The 24,428-nt window shown below is 51.3% G+C and overlaps 1 protein-coding gene across 19 annotated transcripts in view; it reads right to left on the bottom strand.

Annotated features, from left to right (window-relative positions):
* Positions 1-24,428, bottom strand: part of LOC149328933 (CUGBP Elav-like family member 2) — a 572,935-nt gene that overhangs the window by 109,744 nt on the left and 438,763 nt on the right. For all 19 annotated transcript variants that reach the window (XM_089559969.1, XM_089559968.1, XM_089559966.1 and 16 more), the window contains one exon: positions 3,093-3,218. In XM_089559969.1, the coding sequence (XP_089416095.1) occupies positions 3,093-3,218 (126 nt within the window). The remainder of the gene's footprint in view (positions 1-3,092; positions 3,219-24,428) is intronic.

Here is a 24,428-nt window from a genome sequence, read left to right on the forward strand (position 1 = left end):
TGGAACCAGCGCGAGCTGCTACGAGGCGACGCGAGATTTTTTTTTTTGGAAGGGGGAAAACAGGGGGGGGGGAGCGCAACCGCATTTCGTGAGAATTTTATCTACAAATGCGCATTTTGACCAGGAACGGACAGAAATCACTCCTAGTACAACACGTTTTGGAGGGCTAGTTGGTTAAGCATCTTGAATAAACAGCGATAACGACGTCAAGCACAAGAGACAAGGAAACGGACGACATAGCTGTTAGCCAGCTGTTAGTCACAGTTGTTAGTCAGCGCTGTGTCATCCGTTTCCTTGTCTCCTGTGCTTGTCGTCGTTCGCTCTGCTTATTCTAGTACAACCCCTTCGCAGATCACGACATATGGCCACACTATGGGCATGTAAAGCGTTAGAAAAAATCAGCATGCCGAACTGCAGACCCCGGATTTTCCGCTTTGGCCTTAGCAGCCGTCTTTTTTGTTTGTATCTATCTGACCACACTACACGATATAATCTGTTTTGCTACGCGACAGTCGCGCCTACCCGTAACTTCCATCGGAACGCTCGCCTGTGAATGCCTCGAAGGGAAATTGGCACTTCAAGTTGGGCAATTCCCTCCGCGCAATAATACAAGAAGGCGTTTTCTTCGCAAAGCGCTCTATTCTCGGTCACTTCGAGATCGATCAACGCTAAAACAAAGCCCGAGGAGGTGGGTGGGGGGGGGGGGGGGGGGGTGTAAGATTAAAGAGGGAAAGATTAAAAGGGGGAGCAGGTCTGCCACGTGAGACAAAAGAACGCAAAACCAACACGCCATCCAACCTCCTCCTCCTCTGTCTTCGAAAATTGGTAAACCGAGCTGCGACAACAGCAGCAAAACGGACGATAGCAGCGGCCGGGGCGCCTTTTTCCGTCCGCGAGCCAGCTACACCTCAATCCGTCTTGTGGCGAGCGAAGTAAAAAACAACAAAAACAAATGCGCCGCTTCCCCTTTATCCTTACACTCCCTCTATGCATTGCAATCTTCCCCATTTCCCTACGAGAGCATGTATGCACAAAAAAAAATCCTGCCCATGAATGCATGAGCTAGCGCTCCAAGAAGACGTGCTGTCCTTTTCCTCCTCTGTTCCGATATCCAGCTACCACTACCCACCCATTCCCTTCCTTGTTCCTTCTTTCCCGTTATCCCCAACTGACCCTCTTAGCTTCCCCATCGCACTCTATTGTTGCCCTTTAGGAGGACTCGGCTTACACGCAACTCAAGGGCAGGAAAAAAAAGGGTAGAAAAAAGAAAGACCGATAGGCAACAGCTTGAGCTCTCCCGCTCTGTTCCTCCCGTAGCTGGCGACGTTATATAAATTCTTTATTGGATCCCTCGTTTCATTCCTCTCCGGGCCAAGTACAGCTACCTCAAATTGTTTTTCCTTTTCGACCGCGGCGAGGAAAACTCGATGGCGGTGGGGGAGGGTGAGGCAAGAAAACAATGCCCGCAAATTTCTGCCCCACAATAGAGAGCCGATTTCCGTCACGACCCCTCTCCTTCCCTAGCCCTCATTTTGCTTCCCCATTTTGTTTCCCCCAGGCCTTGCTCGGCGCCTCCGTACGCGTCCCGTGTACAGATTTTCTGCTTTGCCGGCTTTCCGGCGCTGCGCGAACCGGGAGCGGTGCGGCAACCAAAGGCCGATCTATCACACCGACTATACACACCCTTTCCAGCCTCCCTTCCCTTCCTCCTTGTTTCCCCAAAGCACAACTCACTCTAGGAGCACTGCCTTCCTTCACTCCCCACCGGCCTTCTTGCCCCGATCGACCGTCATTAATTAAAACTCAGCCGTCGCAGGTTCGATCGGGGACCCTCAATCAATGGCGGCTCATCAATCATCTACCGGGTGGTGCTCGCCCACGGCCGCCGCCAACCTTTCGTCCCCATACTGAGCACGCCCTTCGCATCCCAGCTGAGGAGGGACCCCTTTCGTTTTTCCCCCGTTTCGGAAAGGAGCACATAATCGGCCCGCGCTTACCGCGCGCAACTCTCCTCTTCTTCCCCTACATGACCTCCACATACGTGCCGAGCCTGCGCGTTTCTCTCGCTATAGTATAGGCAACTGGCTGGCTTAGACCTGACGGCGATGCTCCCCCCCCCCCCCCCCCCCCCTCGCCAACATCCTAAACGCTTTCGACCGACAACCACTTCTGAGGGTGATATGCGCTCCAGCCGGTTTACACTACCAACTACAGTTTTTGTTGTTGCTGTTAAACAATCGATATTGTAAAACTGTGGCGCCGAGAAGCGTCCGGGGCTTTATTTCTACTGAACAGCGAATGTTATCTACATTAGAATACATGCACCACTTCGAGATAACCGAGAGCACTAAAGCTTCTATCATTAAACACACCGAGGTCAAACTGAAGTTGGCTTGTATCGATAGGGGACCACGTTTTAATCACAGAGACCATTACCACCGCAAACGGAGCAATCACAAGTTGGAGGCGGCCAAAGAGAAAGGAAACACAAGTGCCGCCATCACCGGCCGATTTCGGAAGTAAACTGAGTGCGTCGACAACGATATTTTGTAGCGGATCCCGGAGGCTATGCTGCACCTTCATTCACTGTAAAACGGTGGCGACCCGTCCTTTTCACCGAGGACATCACGAGTTTGAACCGACTCTAGAAAGATTTTCAAATACGATTTTCTCGCCGGTCAATGCGTCTTTCGCTGCCGGAAAAAACGTCAACAGGGCCAAAAAGAGGTCTTTTTTTTTTCTTTAACGAGAAAAACAAAATTTCATGGAATCGTCCTCAGAGTCCCTTCAAGTGTACAGAAACACACCTTGCTTGACCCATGGCACCTAGGAAAAAAAACTAGTCTGTTACGAGGTTGAACTCAGCGCTCCGCGAATGGAAATTCTTCAGCTCCCCGATAAAGCCGCAGTCCCTGCGCTGGGAAGGTATAAGGCGCGACTTCGTGCCTGCGTCATAATCGTGCAAGTCCACAGCCTGACAAGTACACAGAGGTAGCCGAGTCAAGCTCGACCCAAAGGGTGTTTTGTTCCCCGTTAGTCTAGGAAGAAGCAAGACGAGAGAACAGAAGAAAAAAAGAGAAAAGAACACTCACCTTTGCTCTGTCCGCTGCCGTCCCTGAGCACGGTGCACTCCTCGATGGAGCCGAAGGGGGAGAACATGACCCGCACGTCGTTCTCGTTGCACTCCTTGGCCAGCATGCCGATGAACAGCTTGCGCTCTGCACACAAAACAACGGGGGAAGAGATATACTACATGAAAAGAGCTATAGTATATATACTGCACAAGGACCACCCGCTAGCCGAGCGCCATAATCACCGAGCCACCGCGGCGGCCCCACTGTAGAAAGTGAGGTTTATAACCTACTAACCATGTATAATGGTAATACTGAAAAAAAAAAGATCACCAGTGGCTACCTGACACATTGCTGTAATTCATCACACAAAGTATACTCTTACTAACGTGCAGCTGACGATACACACGCTCACAGTCAAAAGTTTACAGGGCACGTGTTTTGATTTCCAGAGTTGCAATGATGAGCTCATGTCATTTCTGAATCTACAACTCTCTGCAGGGCGACAAGAACCCTCGTCAGCGCCTTTTCAAAACTTCTTGGCCTTGCCGCCAGAGGGCTCCGCTACAGTGATCCAAAGTAAACAATCTGGCCCTAATACTTTCGACCAAACAATACATGGCCAGGACGAATTGAGTCACACACATACAGCGCATCCGGCATTCAGCTTTTCCGCCCTCGACCCACTTCACGGGGAAACAACGTCATCGGCACACTTTTTTTTTTCTGACGCGTCCCGCGCGAAACGACATCACTGGCCGCCTGTTACGCTTTACCCCCGAAACGACGTTATAGCTCCACTCCCAACACCCCCCCCCCCCCCTCTTCCCCTTCTCGCCATTCCCAGTGAAACTGCAGGCAAACCACGTATGCGCTTCGCCACGAGCCGCAAATGCTTGAGCCCGCCGCATAAACCACGAGCTGCCCCTGACGGCGCATACAAATGCGACCGGCTTCAAACCCTTTCTCTACCCGTCCGCTGGCTGCAGTCGCCAAAGCAGCGGAAAGGAAGGAGACAACATGTCGTGCGTGAGTGTGGAACACACGGAACATCGGGAGTACAGAGAGACGAACAAAAAGATAACAGCAAAAACCTTACTACCAACCCCCACTTCCTCCCCTTCGCCCAGGTTGAAAAGCTTCGGCATTGGCCGAGTGCCCGTCCCGCCGTCCCGATTCCACCCTTTCAACCCATCTCCTTCCTGTCCTACATCGCAGATGGCGCTGCGGTCGTTGGCGACGTCGTACGGCCGCATTCACATGGTAATGCAGACACGTGCTCTACATTCCCTTTCCTTTCCTTCCTCCCCCCCTATCTAGAGGACGCCTCCGCTGGTGGCCTGCAAGTCCTGCTATGCACCGCGTCACGGTGTGTGGATGGATGGATGGCAGGAGGGTCCCCTTTGAAACGGGGCAGTGGCGAGCGCCACCGGGTTTCGAAGAAGTGAGTTTCTAGAACGCCTCCTGGTGGTGGTCGTGAGAACAGCGTTCGACGATGGAGTAGAAGAAGCTACCACGTGATGAGGATGCCAATTTATTTATTATTTATTTATTTACAAATACTGCAGGCTCTTCTCGGGCCCATGCAGGAGTGGATACAAAGGGGACAATACAGGGGAACAAGTTAGGTACATATATAATACAAAATAAGAATTCACCATTATGGCGGCATCGTAGTGGTAATGATGCCAATTCAGGGAAACGAATATAGCGGGTTCAGCACGGAAACAAATATAGTTACAAAAAATACAAAATGAAAGTCAGCATCATAGTTTTATCACGGTGGCAATACTGCTGAATCAATGCTATTGATATACTCTATGAATGATTCAACTGAGTTGCAGTTCACAGCAGCCGAGGGTAGTTTGTTCCAGCTAGATATAGCCGATAGAAACGAAGAATATTTATGAGCATTAAATAACTTATGGGTTGATGAACTGCTTTCTCATGGTAAGCTCTCGAAGAGTGACGAAATGGTTCCTGGAGGTATGCTTCTCTTGATATGTTCAAATTACCGTGATAAAGTAAGAACAGAAATTTTAGTCTTGATGTTGTTCTACGCTCTGCCAAGCTGTGAAGATCTGTTTTGTGAAGTAGGTTAGATACGCTGGAATGTCTGGAAAAGTTTGAGTATACAAAGCGTACAATTTGCGGAAACATTGCCAAAACACAGAAAATTAGCAAACAATTTGAGCAGTAGAGGCAGTGACTAAATCAGGGAACGCACGACGCGTTGTGCACGAACTGTGTCGGCACCAGAAATGAGTAGACCACCGCAGAAACTTGCTAACGCGATGAGAAATAGTTACGAAGAGTTTCATGGCCCATAAGCAAACAAGGTCATCGAGGACCGAGCACTAGGTTAAGCACGTGTATTTTCCTAAAGACACGGACATGTGAAGAGATAGCAATGCTACGACGGTGGCCGGTACGTTTTGCACGATACTACGATACGCAGTGCGTATTAATTAAGGGAAGAGGGACTCGCTTCAAGCAGGCAACTTTTAATAAATCAGTGATGGCAGATATACATCAAAACAGTATTGCAGCAAAAAAAAAAAAGATTTACGAAGCGGAAATGGCGACCACCGTGACGCGTGGTCGCCTAGGATTTAACGAACTTTAGCATTCTACCTCGGACATAACGAACTTCAGTGCACTACCTCGGTTAGCGTGTTAACCTCGGATATAACGAACTCAAGTATTCCACTTCGGATATAAAGAACATAACTGTAGCACTTCGGATATAACGATATTTAGATTGTCAATCACGGTTATAAAGAACCCATGTATACTGACACCAGAAAAAGAGCAATCAGTATGTGCGTGTTTGTGATCGAAAGAAGCGACACACTGTGTCGTAAAAATGAAAATAACGACGTGCAAAACGGACGTGAGCAAATGTATACACGAACTTAAATCAGCAACAGAATCAGCAGCGAAAGAAAACGCTAACGCACTCAAACGATCCTGCGAGGATCGCTTAAGAGTTAATCTTTCTTTAAGAGTTAATCTTTCTTTAGACCCACATCCACCAAACAGGCATTTCATCGAGGCTAAAACTTGCCCACATTTCAAAAAACGCTATTACTTCATTTCAACTATTCTCGTACCCGAAAGTTACAAGACCATCCTTCCCCGTTTAAAAACGAAGCTAAGCTGGAGACTTTCGCGCTCGCCCAGAAAATTGCGTGAATTTTATTTGCACGTCCTCCTTTTTGCCCAGTCCAAGTGCGCTTCAGTGACCACCTCTGCACAGTACAGACGTCGCAGAAGAGGACATATTCGTTACTGCCCACGAGGCACGCAAAACAATTTCGTACAGGCCGCGAGAAGCAGTGATTAATAGGCTCGCTGCGGCATGCGACACGCCTAACGGAGTTGTTTCGGATGGCCGCGCTGTGTTCACATTCTCTGTGAGACTCGAACCCCAACTCCGCGCCACCACAACCGCAAAAGCAAACACAACACACTCATCATCACTGCGGCCTCTGGCAAAGGCACAAAAAAAAAAAATAAACGCTGAAGCGATCGCGAGACGAAACCACAGCATGACACGCACTAACTGCGTCGATGCTTTTCAACCCCCCATTTCCTCTCCTCTCCTGCCCTCCTACGCCTCCAACGCACGAACCGAGCTCGAGCCATCAAAAGTGACGAACGAAGCACGTGGTATGCAGACGCCCGAATAAAACGAATAGCCGGAAAACGGCAACCTCCTCTCCCCCCTAACCCCACGAAACCACGCCGGCCGCAAGTTACACAGTACGTTTGCGCGAGCGATTCGGGAAGAGAGGATCAAAACAAAGAAACACGGAAGGAGAGCGTGGGGGATGTAGTAGAGGGAGGGGGTCCTCCACTTCAGCTCTGGTTGCGGGGGGGGGGGGGGGGCAGATGCGCGGAACGCGCGCACATTAATACGGCGACGAATGCGCGCGACGTTAAGTGGCCAGCGAATAAGCGACGCCCGGCACGCATGGCGGAACAGACGCGCCGAGTTGGCTGGGTCGTGGGGGAGGGAAGGAAAAAAGGGAGCTGGGCTCGGGAGGTCGGGTGGTGGTGCGGTACAACGGGGATGCGAAAAGCGCCAGCCCAGGCAGGAACGCAAAGACAATTAGCGGGAGTCGCGCAAACATCCACCGCCGCAGCGGAGGGGTCCCTCCGTATATGGGTGCGGGGTTTCCCGAATGGGGAAAGCACTTTGCGCGCACTTTTTTGCTCGGCCGCGGCAAGCATCCCTAAACGGGAAAGCAGGGGTCGTACCAGAGGTCGTAGTGAGCAAGGGGAGGAGGTGGGGGGGGGGGGGAAGAGGACACGCTGCGGTGTGCGCTAAACCAGCAACCGCTAGACCACTGAGCGGGCACGCCGGCACAACAGGGAAGCCGAGCGGGAAGCCGGCCAGCTAGCCAAGGAAGGTCCTCCCCGCGGTGGCTTTGGGTGCGTGTTGACCAAAGTGCGTGCCACACGCAAACGCGATTAACGCGGCCGGGAAACTAGCGTGGGGAGAAGACCTAAAGAATAATAAAAAAAGGGACATCCAACAGGAGGCACTCCCGAGGACAGCGGGTGTGAAAGAGGCATTAAGGCATTAGCGACCGCGCATGCATAAAGAACGCGCGCATCCGCGCACGCCGCCGACAAGAGGCTATAGGGGGAAGGGCGGGCATCGACGCTGGCGCGCGGCTTGTAAAGGCGAGGGGGAGAATGGGGAACTAGGGTTCCGACACGGGATGAGGGGGGGGGAGGGTGCATCGCGGCGGCCGTCGCCGAAAACGTTCGGTAGTCAGATGGCGAGACAATCGCGCCACTCGGTGGAATTGCAAATGAAGAGGGGCGGAACTGTCGTGCTCGAACACCGACCATTCGCACGTCGGTGAAGTGCTTCGCATACCTTGTACATGTTTTCTTTTCCCCAGGACAGGACACCGGGGGAGCTGTCGGGACACTTAAAGGGCACCCGCGGTCCACTGTCGCTACAGACGGCTGCTAGCGCACTTTGCACCAACAAAGCTGAGCAGAGCCGCCGAGCTTACATCCGGCATCGGCTAATCAAATTCGCACAGTCGGCGGGAACCACGAGCATGACCATTCGCGTAAACAGGTAAGGCTGCCGGCGACGATGACGTCGACCAATCACTATAGAGCATGGTTATCGTACGAAATATGGGGCTTAACGCCCCAAGGCAACATATAAACTGAGAGAATCCGAGAGGGCTCACGAATTTATTTCGACCACCTCGAGCTAATTAACTTGCACTTACATCGCCACAGCACACCGGAGTCCTTTGAATCTAGCCCTTATCGAAATGCAGCGCAACCGGTATCGAGGGACTCAATACTACGACCTTGGGCTCAGAAGCCAAGCGCTACAGACACTACACCACCGCGGCGCGCGCCAATAACTACACAGTCCCCGCGACTGGCGGAAGGGGTTCTTTTCAATCCGGCCATCTAAATTAGAAGACGCGGACTCCTTTTGCATGGACAACACTGCACACATTTCGTGAGGCGAAGTTCAGTTAACCTGGCAGGCCGAACGGTGCAGTTCGAAGGCCAGCGGACAAAGTAGACCCGCAAACCGATACCATTATCATCTGGCGCGGCACTTCTCCTTCCGTCCGGTCCAATCGTCGTTACCGGCGTCGGCGGCCAGACACGGATCAATATAGAGGGGCCTGTCGGTAACTGCGCGCACCACGGGCCAGAGATCAGAGCCGCCGATAATGACCACACCAGTCGATGAGCTCCGAAGCGCGGCAATTCAGAGGCTTTCTCGGTGGAAACGAATTACCGGTAGACGGGCCGCATACGTCCGACGGTGAGAGAGGGAAAGGCCGCGGACGTTAACCAGAAGAGGGTTCCGGCATAGATGCGGCTGTTTTGACAGGTTGCGCGCCAGAAACTCGCGTCAGAACGCGGCCGGCAAACTTAGTTGGTTACCACGAAACAACTGCGCGCTATTCCCCATCCTGGGTCAAACGGATAGGTTGTAATATCTTTGAATGTATAGACCGGATTAAAATCGGGTTCCTGATCGGTTGGGAAGGAGAAAACAGCCCGGTGAGAGAGCGTGCGGGTGGCTGCGTCTGCTGCCTCGTTTTCTGCCAACCCCTGATGAGCAGGGGCCCATATGAGGTAACGGTGTGCGGGGTCCGTATGCCATATGCAATTTTAAGGCGTAAGCCTTTAATGCCTCATCGTTGTAAGCAGGAGTTGTCGACAAAAATGTCACGCTTTTCAATTGGTCGAAAAGGTCGTGACGTCCCAGTGCGCGAATTTCAAACGGGGCTAATTGTACTTTGGCTAGTAACCACGCAACCAATTAAAGGGATCCTATAGTGATGCTGCAAATAAGTGGGACTGAGTTTAGTTAATTGCTCAATTACCCAATTAGCCTAATTAACCCTTCTAGTCAGGCCAGATAAATAAAATCGAGTAGGAAATTGGTCAAGTTCAGGAACCGAACCCCGGTCTCCGGAGTGCGAGACGAGCATGCTAACAACTCCGCCATGCCAGCTCGATGTTTTGGAATGAACAAAGGCGCGTCTAGTCAATACGGTGCCTTCGTTCACTCTCATCTTCCTCCCTTCCTGTTAAGGCGAGGTTCAGGTGTCCACCTAGGTATGCGAGACAGATACATTTCCTTTCCTCAAAAACCAATTTACCGACGAGCAAGGCGCAGAGCCGAACGGGCGATGGCGTTCTATGGACTCCCTGCAGCGTTGCAAGACGCTGTCGCGTTTCACTCTTCGAGGCGAAGCCTAACATCTTCACAACGCATCAGTGACACAAGCAGCAACACCGCGCTTAAGGCTTTCGCCTCACCGCACTTTAGGTGAACAAAGTGCCCCCTGAATTTTTACACGAAGCAGTGTACATAGATGAAGCGATGACAATCAACGCACACCCCTATATACCTCTACATGTTGAGACACCGGGCACAACCTAGTCGCTACAAAATTAACCGGCGGACAAACAGCCAAAGCGAACACCGTCACAAGTCGCGTTTACATGAATACGACAGCGTTTACATGAATACGACAGAGGTCGACTCCAGTCCACTTTTTGAGGGAAAGTTCAAGGACGAAGAGGAAGAGAGCAGAGGTCGAGTCACGCCTTTCCTTCTCAAAACCTGCTCTTTCTCTCGAAAAATCGACTCAAGACGCATTAATGTAAACGCGGGTACGGTGTCTTCACCGTATAAGGAAGTAGAGTGGCAACGCTTGCGGACCGGCTCTACAGAGCATCACTGAGATTCCGCCAGGTGTCCGCCGCTTCACGTCGTTTCGTTCGTCGCTGGATCGTCTTCTCCCAGATCGCCGCGCGCAACCGATCGACACGGCCCCTGTATTATATACAAGAACCGTCGCGACCTTTCATTCGGCGGCCAAAGGCGGTGGTGCTGCGTAATGAAAACGTTACGAGGCACCCATTACCGTGGCGTACAGAAGAAGGAACGGGGAACGGCGGTGCGGAAGGCGTAGCAAAGAAACAAACGGGCACCGGGCAGAGAAATGCGGGGCAGGGCTGGGATGGAATTATCGGGCGGAAGCGGGGGAAACCCGCGGTGTTTTGTTGCCAGCGAAGCGAAACGATCGTGTCGCCGCATGAACGGAAGGCGGAGAGGGGAAGTAGCGACATCCAAGGAAGATCGTCAGACGGGATAAAACAACAAATAAAAATAAAAGAGGCGCCCGTTTGCTGTGCGATGTCAGTGTACGTTAAAGGGGGCCAGAAACACAATCTCAGTTAACTGTTTTGCCTGTTGATTGCATACAGTGAGTTATAATGGTGCTATTAGCGTCGGTAATATCGCGTATATTCCGTTTTTTAATATTTTAATGTCCTCCCAAAAACAACTTCATGGCTCTGATGGTGTCGCCACACAGTGGCGGGTTTTTAGCAGCGGATATGACATCACCTGGCGCGAGCTTGATGACCGGACAAACAGTAAATATACTGCAAATTGTGTGAATAAATAGAGACACATTTTGTCACCTGTCTGCGTTTTATATTAGATCAACAAAAACAACTTGTTTGTCTTAGATAAAAGCCCTGCAAAGCAAGTAAAATAAAAATACACCACCAGGGGCGCTCTGGCATGGAAACAACGCTGCCAGTCTCAGCAAGAACTAGTTACAGAGAGCAGGCAACCATGGAGTAAAAACTTCCGCGACGTGCTCTGGCTGGCTGTTTTGATTGGTTGCGCCAGGTGCCGTCATTGGGAGAGCGAAATAGGAGTGGGAAGCCCCGCCAAAATCGAGTTGAGGGCAGCGTTTTGTTTGCTTGTATTTTGAAATTTCTTCACTGAATAACTCCCGTTCCTGTGCATCGATTCCTGTAATTCTTTTTAAGTCAGCATCTGTGTGACATAAAGAACCCACCTGAAGTATAGCCGGTATTCTCCCAGGCAGTGTTTCGCAGCCCCTTTAAAGGTCCCCAGGTGGTCGAAATTATTCCGGAGACCTCCACTACGGCACCTCTTTCCCTCTTTCTTTTTTCACTCCCACCTTCCTCCCTTCCCTTACGGCGCGGTTCAGGTGTCCGCCGAGATATGCGAGACAGATACTGCGCCATTTCCTTTCCTCGAAAACAAATTTACCAATTCACTAAAAGGGGATAAGGAACAATGCGGTAACCGGGAAAAGAGATAAGGATTTGAAAGTGAACACGTTTTATTTCAAATGCGAAGCCCTTATATTAGGTCAATGTTGACACTTTTTTTTGCATCCCCTGCAGCTCCGATATATTTTTGTGTTATATCTACAGGTGCAACTATAGGAGAAAAGCGCGAAGACAGAATACGGTGGTAACCACAAGGGCGCTGAAGATAAGGATTTGAAAGTGAACACGTTTTCTTTCAAATGCGAAGCCCTTATATTAGGTCAATGTTGGCACTTTTTTTTTTTGCATCCCCTGCAGCTCCGATATATTTCTGTGTTATATCTACAGGTGCAACTATAGGAGAAAAGCGCGAAGACAAAATACGGTGGTAACCACAAAGGCGCTGAAGAAAACCATACGAAGAAGACGACCTGCATCCAGAATCCATGGGCTTCTACTGTCAGCTACAACTCAAGAAAGAAGCCGCTTTTCCCCGTCGAAGCACCCCTGTTCCAGCCAATGGCGTCGGCCGATTCTCATGATGAACCTTCTACCGTGACAATGCAGGGAAGGGACTAGCCCTGACCATGGAGAGAGAGGATTAATTAGCCCCTTCAATCTGCCACGCCCTGTATTGTCACGATAGCAGGTTCATGAGAATCGGCCGACGCCACTGGCTGGAAGGGAGAGTCCTTTGACGGGGAAAAGTCGCTTAGCTGCTTCGTTCTTGAGTTGTATCCGACAACTATAGTTCTTGTAGCTCATATATACATCCTCATACACATATATAGGCGCAGAATACCTTTTCTTACGCTACCGTCAATCCTACAGTCCCCCTTCAATGCGACACCCTTGGGGACACTTAAATGCTGACATTTAGACCGTCTTTGAGACATGCCGAAAAATCTGCCCCCGGTCCCCGAATTTTTTTTTTTTAAAGGGGGGAAACCGTCTGCCGCCTTCCGCTTTTATCTAAATAAACCAATAGTCAAATACGCCAGGTAGCTGGAATTGACACCAGAAAGGCGGATAATACCGTCCTTCATTGTATTAGTAATCTGAGATTTCGAAAATATCGCGCGGTGCTAACATATTCACGAAACGATGATCTCGTATAAACGAAACGCGGATACAGTTAGCACGCAGGGAAAGGAAAAAAACAAAAAAAAAAAACCTGCGGACTTCTCGCGTTGACAACGATGCGCATAGACGACAGACGCAGCGATCTCAGATGAGAAATATCTGCCAGATTACCGAAGGACGCACGCGATATAGGGGACGCTAGACAACGCTTTCGGGGGGCCAAACGACGCAGATCGCCTTGTAAGCTGCTCTTCTTCCCATAACAAACAAATAACCAAACAAACAAGCAAACTCGGATGGCCTGTAAGCAATGAAAGATACGGGACATGCGATGAACAGGGCCCTGAATGTAAGACGAATCATCGAACCCGAGCGGGAAATCGCATTTTGATGAAGACGCCCCCCTTACCCCCCAAACCCCCTCCCCCACAAAAAAAACCCGACAAAGCAAACAAAAAAGAAACTAGACTGTGCTCGAAGGCTCGAAAGAAATTCATCGCCCTTAGTTGCACATCGAGAAGGGAGAGAGGACGACGCGGCTTCGCGGAAGAAACGGCTTTTCATTTCCGAGTCCCGCAAAAAAGAAACATGGTAACGTGAAACGATGCATGCCGGGGAAACGCGCAACGGTATATAGTACAACGACGACGCGAACACATAGTTTCCAACGTCGTCCCGAATAACGAATGCATCGCGCAAGGCTTAATCGCCGACGGAGGAGGACCACGAGGGGGAGGGGGTAAGCGGAATGGGACGGAGAGAGAGAGAGAGAGACGAAGAAGACGCTTCCATGGGCGAGGGCGTGCCTAGCAGACGACATCCACCCAGCTCGAAAGGGGGGCGAGCAGACGAAAACGCAGGGGGGGGGGCAGGAAACAGAAGGGAAGCTGCTTGCCGCTAGGGCGGCGCACGAAGCGGCAGCGACATCAAAATGTCGTTATAGAAATTGATCGCTCGCGGGTCCCGGAAACTTTGCTCCGAGACCGCGACGTTTCGCGCGCGGTCTTCCCTGCCTGACAGCGCGGCGTCGTTACTCATCGCTTTCCTTTGCGCGTGTAACGCCTTTCGTTTCGCTCGTCTCGTTTCGATTTATTCCGAGGACGACACGGTTTTCCACTCGTTACATCCAAGACGGCGCACACGGAGCGTGACGCGGTCGAAAAGAAGAGGCGCGCGCGCTTTCCGGCCGGCTTAAAACGAGGCAGCCGGAAGCAAAAAGAAAAAGAAAAAAAGAGATAAAGAAAGGACGAGCGTGAGCTGAGTGATTGCGGCGATAATATACGCGTATGCCCTGACCGAATCCGTAAAAGGGATACATTTTTTTTTATTCTGATACCGTGAGTCCCATCAGGGACTGTGATAGGAAGGGCTCTGAATGGTATACGCATACAACAAATTAGTAAATTGGGAGTGCTGCACACACTGATAAGCACAACTACTTACAAACGAACGTACGGCAAAAAATAGTAACAAAATCAGAGAATCGGTTAGAGAGGAACCGTCTGGTGACGGGCCCATTAGGACTAAGTCCTGTCAATGTGGCTCCCTATTCGAGAAAGCGCAAAAACCAGGCTTATAAGGAAGAGTTGCACTTTCGCGGTTATGAATAATTTTGAAATAGAGACAGATGAATTAGTTTAATGTTTTTCTGGGGATCCAGCCTTCACTCGCTTGTAAATGCTGACCTGTGTAAGAGTGACAGGAGCCTCGTCAGGCAGAAAGTATTTGCCCTTTGCCCTGCCGTCCAATACCGAATTGTGCCTAATGGAAAGTTTCAAATAAATAATTACATAATAAAGATAGCTACCTGGCAATCAGACGACAAAGAGCGACAAAATATGTAGAAAGGACACTTCAGAGTGACATCAGGAACAGGAAAAATGGAAATGACGCGCTTGTATATATTTTGGATGGACGTTCCAAAGAGGCCGTGGTCTCCCACACGGTCAAGAAAAGGGGGGAACATGGATGTTTACTAGAGAAGCTAAAAAAAAAAATTGAAAGCAACTTATAGACTTCCCCTTCCCTCGCGCAAAGGAAATTACAATTGTCACATCGTATATACCTCAAGCCCTCTAATAAACCCTCACTAATGCGAGCCCCCACTCAACCCCACGCCGACGACATGATGTGACGTGACCTAACGTGATGTCCTCCAGAATGCCCCCTACGCGGCTCACATGCAACTTACACGGGCGAGCAACGTTAAAGGGAACCAGGAGTTCGTGATCAGTGATGTTCCCTTCTCGCAATTTTCCAGGGAATCTGGAAAGCAAAATTTGGCGACAGGAAAATTTCTACGAGGTTTCAGGGAATTTCAAGAACCCAATTTGTCACAGTTTTCCTAAACTGATGAAGATTCCAAGCTGCTGCAGGGAAAAAAAAAAGATTCGAAATAAGGATTCTGGGGTCTAACTGAGCGAATATACGGTTATGGCATGAAAAACACCGCTCGTAATTGGGAAAACAATTTCGCACTTGAGCATCCAAACTCAGGAAAAAAACTACCACGCGTGCAGGAAAAAACTACTGAAAAAAAAAAAGATCGGAATGCTCGGCGCCCCATATACAAGCGTGCTGTATAAACGCTGAACGCATGCAAACAAAGCGTTTCACTTTATACAGCTAGCTGGAAACTAGACTAAGGCATTCAGATCTAAGGGGGAACTGCATCACCAACCCATGGCTAAAAACAACCAAAAAGAAAAATTAAAACGCCAGGAGCGCCCGCAAAAACACAGACAGGGCTCAGGTTAGGTAGTGGCTACACAAAGGAAAGGAGGGGGGGGGAGAGGGGGGGGGTGCGCGGCCACAGAAAAGAAGGGCGAAATGAAAAAAACACGTCACGGCGGCAGGCGGACTACCACAAATCTTCACCGACGGGGCAAGAGAGAGAGACATCGCGGGGTCTAAATTAAACGCCAATCGAGAACACAGGCAGGGTACATTCATGGCGACGGATACGCGCTCGGACTCGACTGATGAAGAAAGCAGCGGCCGGAGGAATTTCGCCCGAGGAAATTAAAAATTCCCACAGCAAAAGGAAAAAAAAACGAGGGGGAGACAAACGAGGACGGTCCCGGCTGGATAAGGAGCAAAAAATAAGCAAGAAAGGCGCACGCAGCAACGGTTACCGAAGGGACACACGCAAGACAAAGCGAAAACGGAACAGATAGGGCCGCGCATACGTTTCCTAATTTGCAAAAGTCAGAGGGAATGGAAAAGGTGGAAGGACTAAAGAAAAGGGGAGAGACCGGTCCCGAATGGGGAGAGCATTCGGCGCAACAGGCTTCACGGACAGAGCTATTAACTAGAAACCAAGACGGCGACCGCGTAGCAGTAGAAAGAAGACCACGCGTCAAATTAGGGACCTACTGAGAGAGAGGGAAAAAAGGAAAAGGCACGCGAACCTAACAAAACGGCCCCGAGCAACTGAGATAAAAGCAGGAATAATTGAAAGGCAGGCCATGCATCAGCGCAGCAGGGGAAGAAATTCGGGACGTAGAAATGAAAAGGGAAAAATAACGGAAGCGCGGCGGAGAATGGGGAGGCGAAAGCCAACGAGTCGGAATAAACCGGAACGGCTCCCCGAAAAAAAGCCTTCATTTCGGGAGCCGGGACTTTTAGATTTCCCCAGACGTATAGAAGGTGCACTGCACAGCGGTATAGATAGTGGACGGAAAGGAGAGAACGGGGGGAGGTCCGGCAGCCCACAGCTGGTTTTAGGGAATGAATCTAAATGCAAACGCAAGACTTAAGAAAAAAGGGAATGTAGACACAACCGAATAGGGAAAAGAATTAAAAAAAAAGGAAAAGAGGGAATAAAGGAGATATACAAAACCGAGACCGGCAGTCCATCCCGCATTAAAACGCACTGCCCTCCGCGAGAGAACGGGGCCCATAGAGAACAAAAAGTCAAAAGACATTACCTGCGCGCCCATAGGCATATACACACGCAGCAGAACAATCGCGTGGGAGGCAGTGTGGGCGAAGAAAACGCGCCGAAGAGCTTTGGCTGAGGAAGAGGCTTGTTTTCGTCCCGAAAGAGGGAATTAATTTGAGGCCCCCACGGAAGCACAGCAAACAGGGGGAAAAAAACTAAAGGGAAAAATGGGAAAACCAGGAACTGGTCGGGAAAGAACAAGAGGAGTAGCACGCGACACAAGGAGGCAAAGGAAATATACTCGGAGGCGTATAGTACGGGAGAGGGAGAAAGAAGTGGGGAGGTTCACCAGAACAGCGTTCCGACTGGCTAACCTGCACTGCGGTAACAGAACAGGGAACAATAATGCACTAAATAATGCACCATCTAGCCCAAATTGACGTTCTTCTAAACGGAGAAAAAATTCACAGGGACATCTAATTGCCTTGCGTGCTGGCAATGCTATATCATCAGAAGCTGTTGCAGCTTTTCGCGGAAGTGACGTCATTTCCGGCATGCACTTCCCTGCAGATAATGTGCGAATTTTGCGACCGAGAGCGCACAAGGGTACCGCAAACTGACGGCGTTGAAAAGCCCGCTCTGCAGCGCAGAATAGTGGGTTGGTATACTGTCGACGGCACTCGAACTGAAAATATGGCGGCACGACACAGCCAACCGCACCGCTGGAAGACAGCGTCGACCACAGTCGGCGGACCTTTAACAGGAAACCCAGCAATGATTCTGCCTACATGTTCGGAGGAAGAAAGTTTTGATTCGGAAAAACCGCTGCTGACAAAATGCAGTCGCGACTGGACGTTGATATTTCGCTTTTCTTGGTTCCGATCCACAAAACTCGAATCGGACGTCTCGCGACCGCTGTCGCCGGCATTGTGCGTCCCCTCTACACACCCGATAATGACCGAAGTGGAGAAAGGGCTGTGATCAATGAAAAAAGCTTGCGGGAGGCGGATTGGCAAAAAAAAAAAAAAAATCTGCGCTGCCTCGCTATGCATGCTGGTATTCATTCCAGCGCATACAGTACGCATGTGGATCCCTTCAAGTTTATATTTTTTTTTCATTGACCTGCTTTGGTACACTTCGCAAAAATAAACGTTTTTTTTTTATCCCACAAACCCGTGTCCCACAAACTTTCGTCCACGACTGTACATCCTTGTATGACATACACAAAAGTATACAGCGCTTGTCAGCGTAAACCACGACACATTTGCAAATTTATTAGCGTTAGTCTGAGTTCGCTTCAATGCAAATAGAAATTGATTCTATCGACCCCCCCCCCCTCCCCCTTAAAAAAAGTATAGAAGTGCGGAAGGGACGGGGGGGGGGGGGGTAAGAACCTTCGAGCCTATCGCTTCGGCTGTTCACCCACAGAAAAAATAATGCGCCTACAGCTTGCCGAAAACGGTGGCTCCTCGGCGTCATCGTGAGAAGCGGTCCTCATTAAAGGTCCATTAGTGGACGCGACGCCGAATTGGCCATACGCACAGAAAAAGGAGAGAGAGGGAGAAAGTGAGGCGATAACGTCGGTCCCCCGAGAGCGACGGAAGGCAGGGGAGAGGAAAGATCGAAACGCCAAGTACACAGACTACTAGCTGCTCTCCCCTGGATGGAAAGACAAAAAAGTGAATGGAGTTCCCGACGAAAAAAAAAAAGGACATTGTTTATAGACTGCGGGAAAAAGCGCCGCCAAAGCTCTTTAGGTGAGCCAACTTCACATTTCAGTCTTTTGTTCCTACGTACCGGTATAGTATAAGCCACATTGGAGATGAGAAAGTGCAAAATGCGCCTCAATACACAGGCCCCAGAGAAGCGCAAAACGAACGACCTCATGACATTTTTACGCAAAAGGCGTACTGGCGCTAATAAACGGAGACAACACACTAGAAGAATAATAGAATAATAGAAGCCTATTACATCAAGCAGAGGGGCGATATCTGCATACGCAAGCCATCTGTGTCGTTGTCAGATGAAGAGATTAGGTTTCTTAGTGGGTCTTTGTCAGCGTTATAATCATTGCTTTGGTCCGTTTGGCACGTGTGTCTTTGTTAAATCGCCCCTTGAATCTGGTTTGTCTATCTTTTTGCATGCAGTGTGGTTTTTAAGTGGTTTTTCTGTGAATAAACTCAGTTGGAAGTTGGCGCCAGTCCTGTCTTGTTGTGTGTGTTGTCTCCGTTTTTTAGCGCCAGTACGCCTTTTGCGTAAACATGTCATGCTACAACCAACTAGCTCAAATCAAAGGATTGCTGGAACGACCTCAGCTTGGAGTGGCCGATACACACGCAGTTCGGCACCAAAAGATCCCCGGGCCGAATAAATGCCCTCACTGCGAGGCACCCGCTTTTGAAACTACAGTGCGCCACCCACTGTGGACATGATGCCCAGGAACTTCGCTGGCGCCCGCTCGTGTTCTTCGAAAGGCCGGGATGTCTTCCAATAATGACTCGCATTTCCACTTAACGAAAAAAATTCAGGGGCATAGAGGAATAGCGCTATGCATGCGCAAGACAATAACACCAGTCCGGTTACTCTAAAGGTCACTATTGACATGTGCCTAAGAAGTTGGATCCTCAAAGCGGCTGAAGCGCTTCGGAGGCCATCGGTAGGTATTCAGCAGAAGCGAATCGAATTCAAGGGGCGACGGATGCTGAGTAGACGCCAGTGCATACAACCCCCCCCCCCCTCCCCCCCTCCCACAAAAAGAGTGCCGACGAGGGAGGGCACAGTGCAGGAGCTATAGCGTTCAGACTCAGCGTTGATCGCGAGCGGCGATGCGCTCATTAAAGCCTCATTAGTAGACTACGACGATTCCCGGGCACGCGCGACGCCCTGGGGAAGAGAGGGCTTTAGGGAGCGAAGCGAGGAGGAGAGGAGCAGAGGACTGCCGCTGCTCGAGTACATCGATACGGCGAGCCGGTCGAAAGGGGTTAACGTAGACGCAGCGGCGGCGACGTCTGGCGGCATGGATGGCTTCATTACTCCACCGAGTGTGAGTGTGAGGAGAGAGAGGGTGAAAGAGAGGACCATAAGGGGCATAAAAGCCGCTGTAGCAGCAAAATAAGATATTAACTCTGCAGTACCGCTTAGGGGGTAGCTTAAGCGCGGGCGTGGGGTACGAGAACGCTAACCAGGCCGCTCATTACACCGCACTGGTATACATGCGGCAATTCTATTTTTTTTGTTTTCGTTTCCCTGCTTCGAGAGAGAGAGCCCTGAAAAGGAATCCGCGTAAACGAGGCAGCCGCAGCAGTGCAGAGGCTGCTGAGAGGGGGGGGGGGGGGGGGGGGGGGCTACAAAAACGAGCCCAACTTTTCAGCCTTACAAGTGCCGCGGAGATGTTTAATAAAAAATAAAAAAAGCCAGTAAAGAACGAGAAATTGGGAAGTATCTCAGATACGAGAGGACGACCTCGGCAACGACGCGTTGGCTTCATAGACTGCGCAAGTGATTCACCGAACCCAGAGGAACTCCTGCGCAAGCGCCGTTTCTAAAGGCGCGACGGTCCAGGAGAAGGCTTTCTCGCCTCCCCATCCTCTTCAGTCGTTACTAGCATGTTCTAGAGGCCCGTGTACTGTCCGATGTCAGTGCACCTTAAAGAACTCCAGGTGGTCGATATTTCCGGAGCCCTCCACTACGGCGTCTCTCATAGCCCGAGTCGCTTTGGGACGTTAAACCCCATAAACCAAACCAAACCTGTCTAAGCAGGTACACTTGCACGTTTATCAGAGTGCGAGTTCGAAAAAACGCTCCACATTAAGGCGGGGGCTTTCGCCCACGACATAGAATTTGTTCGTTCATATTCTTTCCTGAAAAAAAAAAAAAAAATCTCGTACAGTTAGGATAGCCGGTACTGCGAAATTTGAGCGCAGCTCTTCGCACGGGTGGCGTGACAGGTGGCGCGACAAGTTGCTAACCACCCTGCGCGGACCTTCCCTCAGCAGCCACCTTCCGCGGTTGTCCATTCCCCCGTTCTCTCCGTGGCAGGTGGCGTTTCGCTCTGCCACTGCCTGCCAACACGCCAACTGTCACGCCAACTGCCACGCCACCTGTCAGGTGGCGCCTTACGCCGACGACTACGCGAAGCGGGCGCCTAAGAACTGCGCTCTAAATACAAAAAAAAAACGTATAACCGGGAGAAAGCCGTTCACACAGCTACTTCGGTAAGAACTGGTGCAGCAATCCAGAGCGCGAATCGTTTGCTAGGCCCAAATGAAGGCTCGGCACGAAACGACCCGCCGGGGAAAAACCCGGAGGCGAATTTCGGAGGAAGCGCGGCCGGAGACAAAGCAGGCTGGCGCGTTAGGCGCGAAATGCCACGCCGCGTTCCCGCGCAAAAAACCGCACCTAGTCAACTGCGCGCCTACAAACAGGGACAGGTAAAGCTGTTTGCGCACGAACGGTCATCTCTTCCCGGGGCTGGACTCAACCTCCACTATACACACCTACCACAGAGATCGCCGCACCGCGTAGATGCGTTGCGCAGGCCAGGCAGTACGGGTGGTTATTGCACGGGGGAAGAACAGAGGGCGTCCGACGCCCACCGCCGCTTCCGTGAATAAGTGATGGGGATCAAAGCGGGCCCGCGCTGGCGAGACTCCGCAAATGGCCGTCCGGTGCGAGTCTTATCTCTACGTGGGCTGACGGCCCGTGTCCACAAAGACCCTGCCCTCGCCCACTCTCAGTTGTTCCTCTCTCACACGGGCTCCCGCTTTTCCCTACTGAAGGACCACCCTTTGGGCTCTCCTATAAATCCGCCCCAGGAATTCGGTGCAACGGGTAGAAAGATACGGCCAGTTGGGAAGGCGTCGCGCCACTCTACAAAGCGAAACAAAAGCCTGCGATCTCAAAGCCCACAGAAGGCGCAAGTAGCGCTGAAGGCGCTGGCATGTGAGATTTTGTTTAGCCCCGATACGCGAGCAATATTAAAGGCAACACTTGGTTCCCCCAAGGATCAAACTGACTTCCACTTCCCGCGGAACTTGTTAGTACTAATGGCGGAGTTACATTCAAAAACGGTTGTATTCGTTCAAGCTAAGGGAGTGATCGCCGATCCCGTAACGGTAAGGTTTCCTGAGAGCAACTAGTAACCACTGTTTTCTTCGTTTTTTCTTTTTTTAGTCTACCTCGATTCACGATGGGCAATCTCCCTGTAGCTGTTTTTCAATCCTGAGACCGCCCACGACGCTAAACTTGCCTGTTTGCACGGCTGCACAATCCCCCACACAATCCCGACGCCTCTCCCCCTCCACTATCCTTTCCCCAACGCCTGAGCCGCGCTGCCTTCCAGCAACCGGTCGTCTCCCTCGACCAACGGACGAGTATACCAGCCGTTCTTTTTCACCGTACATATCTCGCGTAATCTCATACACTCTCTGGGCGGAGGCGGCACACACCTCCCCGCGCGCCCGTCTGCCGCTCCGAATCGGGAGAACATACGGAACAAACATTTCGCAACGGCTCCCCAAAGAAGGAATCCCCGGCGGCCATAAACACGAGCTATCAGACGCCGCGTACAGGCCACCCTCCCCCTTTCGCTAACGCCGTCTCGGAGCGCAGTTCTTAGCCCAGAGCAAGCAAGCAAGCAAGCTCTGAGCAAACTTTCCCCCGCATACGGCTTTCCTTCCCTCTTTCCCTAGAACACTCCCGACACAGGCGGGAATGGTGAAGCAACCGTCGGGAAGACGGGACGGGAATCGCAGCGGGGGGGAGAGGGAGGGCCGGACGTCCGACGGGCCGTTTGCTCTGGCTCTCCTCATTCTCACAGGGAGACTGAGGATGCACGGCGAGACGAAGCAACGTGAGAAGAGCAAGATACCGCATTAAGGCGAACTTAAGGGTGACCGCCCTCAAATTTTCCCGAGATTCGGGTTGGCGACCCTCCATCTAGAAGACGATGGCGCCCCCGCTCGGCAATTAACGCAATGTATCCGCCCAGAATGCATACGCCAGACCAGACCATGGGAAAATTACGCACGCCACGGCAGGAAATGCTTATGCAAATACATTTAATAGGAATGCGCGGGTTTATTTTTCTCTCTCTCAAGACGACGATCAGCCTCAGCGGCCCAACGCCCGCGATGCCTCGAAAAATTAGTTTTAACTCATTCTTGAGGTTTCCTTGTTTGGCTGTTGTCCAGCTTGGCCCCTCCCTGTTCGCAACCGAATACACCCCGTTTCCCCGTCCGCCCCCCTGTAATGCCCCGGTACCATGCACGAAACGAAGAACCACGCTACAGAGTACACATGGAGGAAAGAACACGGAAAAGGGACCTTCCCGAAACGCGCCCCTTCGTACCCCACACGTCCATTAATTCCCGGGGTCGGCCGCCAATGGTAGATGGCGGTAAGGATGGTGGGACGCTTGTACAGGCGTAAATACGGCACCATCCCTCGCGCAGCGATCGTCCGACGGACAATGGCGCGCCGCCGTCGACGGAGGAGGAGGAGCAGGGAGGCGCGCTCAAGGTACACGCAAGCCGGAGGAGCCGCCTGGACGGCGCGAAGACAACGGCGAGGCAGCGGGGGCAAAGCAGCTTTACAAATGCGGGCACGTGCCGTGTAGAGAGAGCTAATCTCGCGCCCGGATGGGCTGGAAGATTAGGTCCACAGGAGAGCGCGTGCTGCCACCGCAGAGAACAAAGGGGGGGGGGGAGGGGGTCCGCACACGACTAGCCGGGCCGAGATGGCGGCGGCAGGAGAAGACAGCTGGCCAGCTATCTTTGAGGACGACAAGACAGAAGAATTAAACACAGTCTCCGTGTCTTTCCTTCAAAACCTAACCTAACTTTCCTCGACGTAGACGACTTAGCGTCCTTAGGATGTAAACAGGTAGGTGGACACACCAAGTGCCATGCTATCCAACCCCCCCCCCCCCCCCCCCTCTCCTCTCTGTCCTATATATCTTTGTGATTTGATATCCCGTGAAGACAGAAGTAAAGAAATCGAAAACGAAAAAGCTGTAGTCTGTGCAACTCAAGAACGAAGCGGCGTTTCCCCCCGTCAAGGGACCCGCTTCCAGCCAGTGGCATTGGCCGATTATCATGAACCTGCTAGCGTGACAATGCAGGGAGTGGCAGATGAAAGGGGATAGTCCCCTCCCTCCATGGTCGGGATAGTCCACTCCCTGCTCTGTCACGCCGCTCCCTGCATTGTGGTGCACTCAGCCGACGCCATTGGCTTGAAGCGGTTGCTTTGACCGGGAAAAACAGCTTCGTTCTTGAGTTGTATCCGACTAGAGCAAGTTCCAGCAGAAGATGCACGAGGCCTGCGTATCCGAGGAACGAGATTCTTCGTTCATCTATACACAGTCATCGAACGCGAAGTACAGCCTTTTTACGGCGCTTCATTGCTCGCGTCTAAAAGACACAGAGCTAAGGAAATTGACTTTCTGCTGATGACGTTTTTCCTCCACGTTCCGATTTCCCGTCATCGACAGGCGCGTTTCAGATTCCAGAACTTATCGCGAGCTTTGCCAATTGACTGCGACATTCTGATTGCGCAAAAGCGTGCCAGATTCGATAGACGCGTAATCTTTCCATCCTAGGCATGCCAGTCAGCCGACTCACCGGCTCACCACTTCGAGGAAAAAAGCTCGCAAAGACGAACAGCACACACGAAAGAGCGAACAAGACGACGCTCGGGAGCTGTTCAGGCGAGCTTAACAAAGCGGCGCTGAGCTTCGACCGACTTCTACCCATCTCATCGCCACTTCGAAACTATGAAGAAAAGAGAAG

Source organism: Amblyomma mixtum, chromosome 9 (genome assembly GCF_055824585.1).
Source record: "Amblyomma mixtum isolate Tamu chromosome 9, ASM5582458v1, whole genome shotgun sequence".
NCBI classification, from domain to species: domain Eukaryota; kingdom Metazoa; phylum Arthropoda; class Arachnida; order Ixodida; family Ixodidae; genus Amblyomma; species Amblyomma mixtum.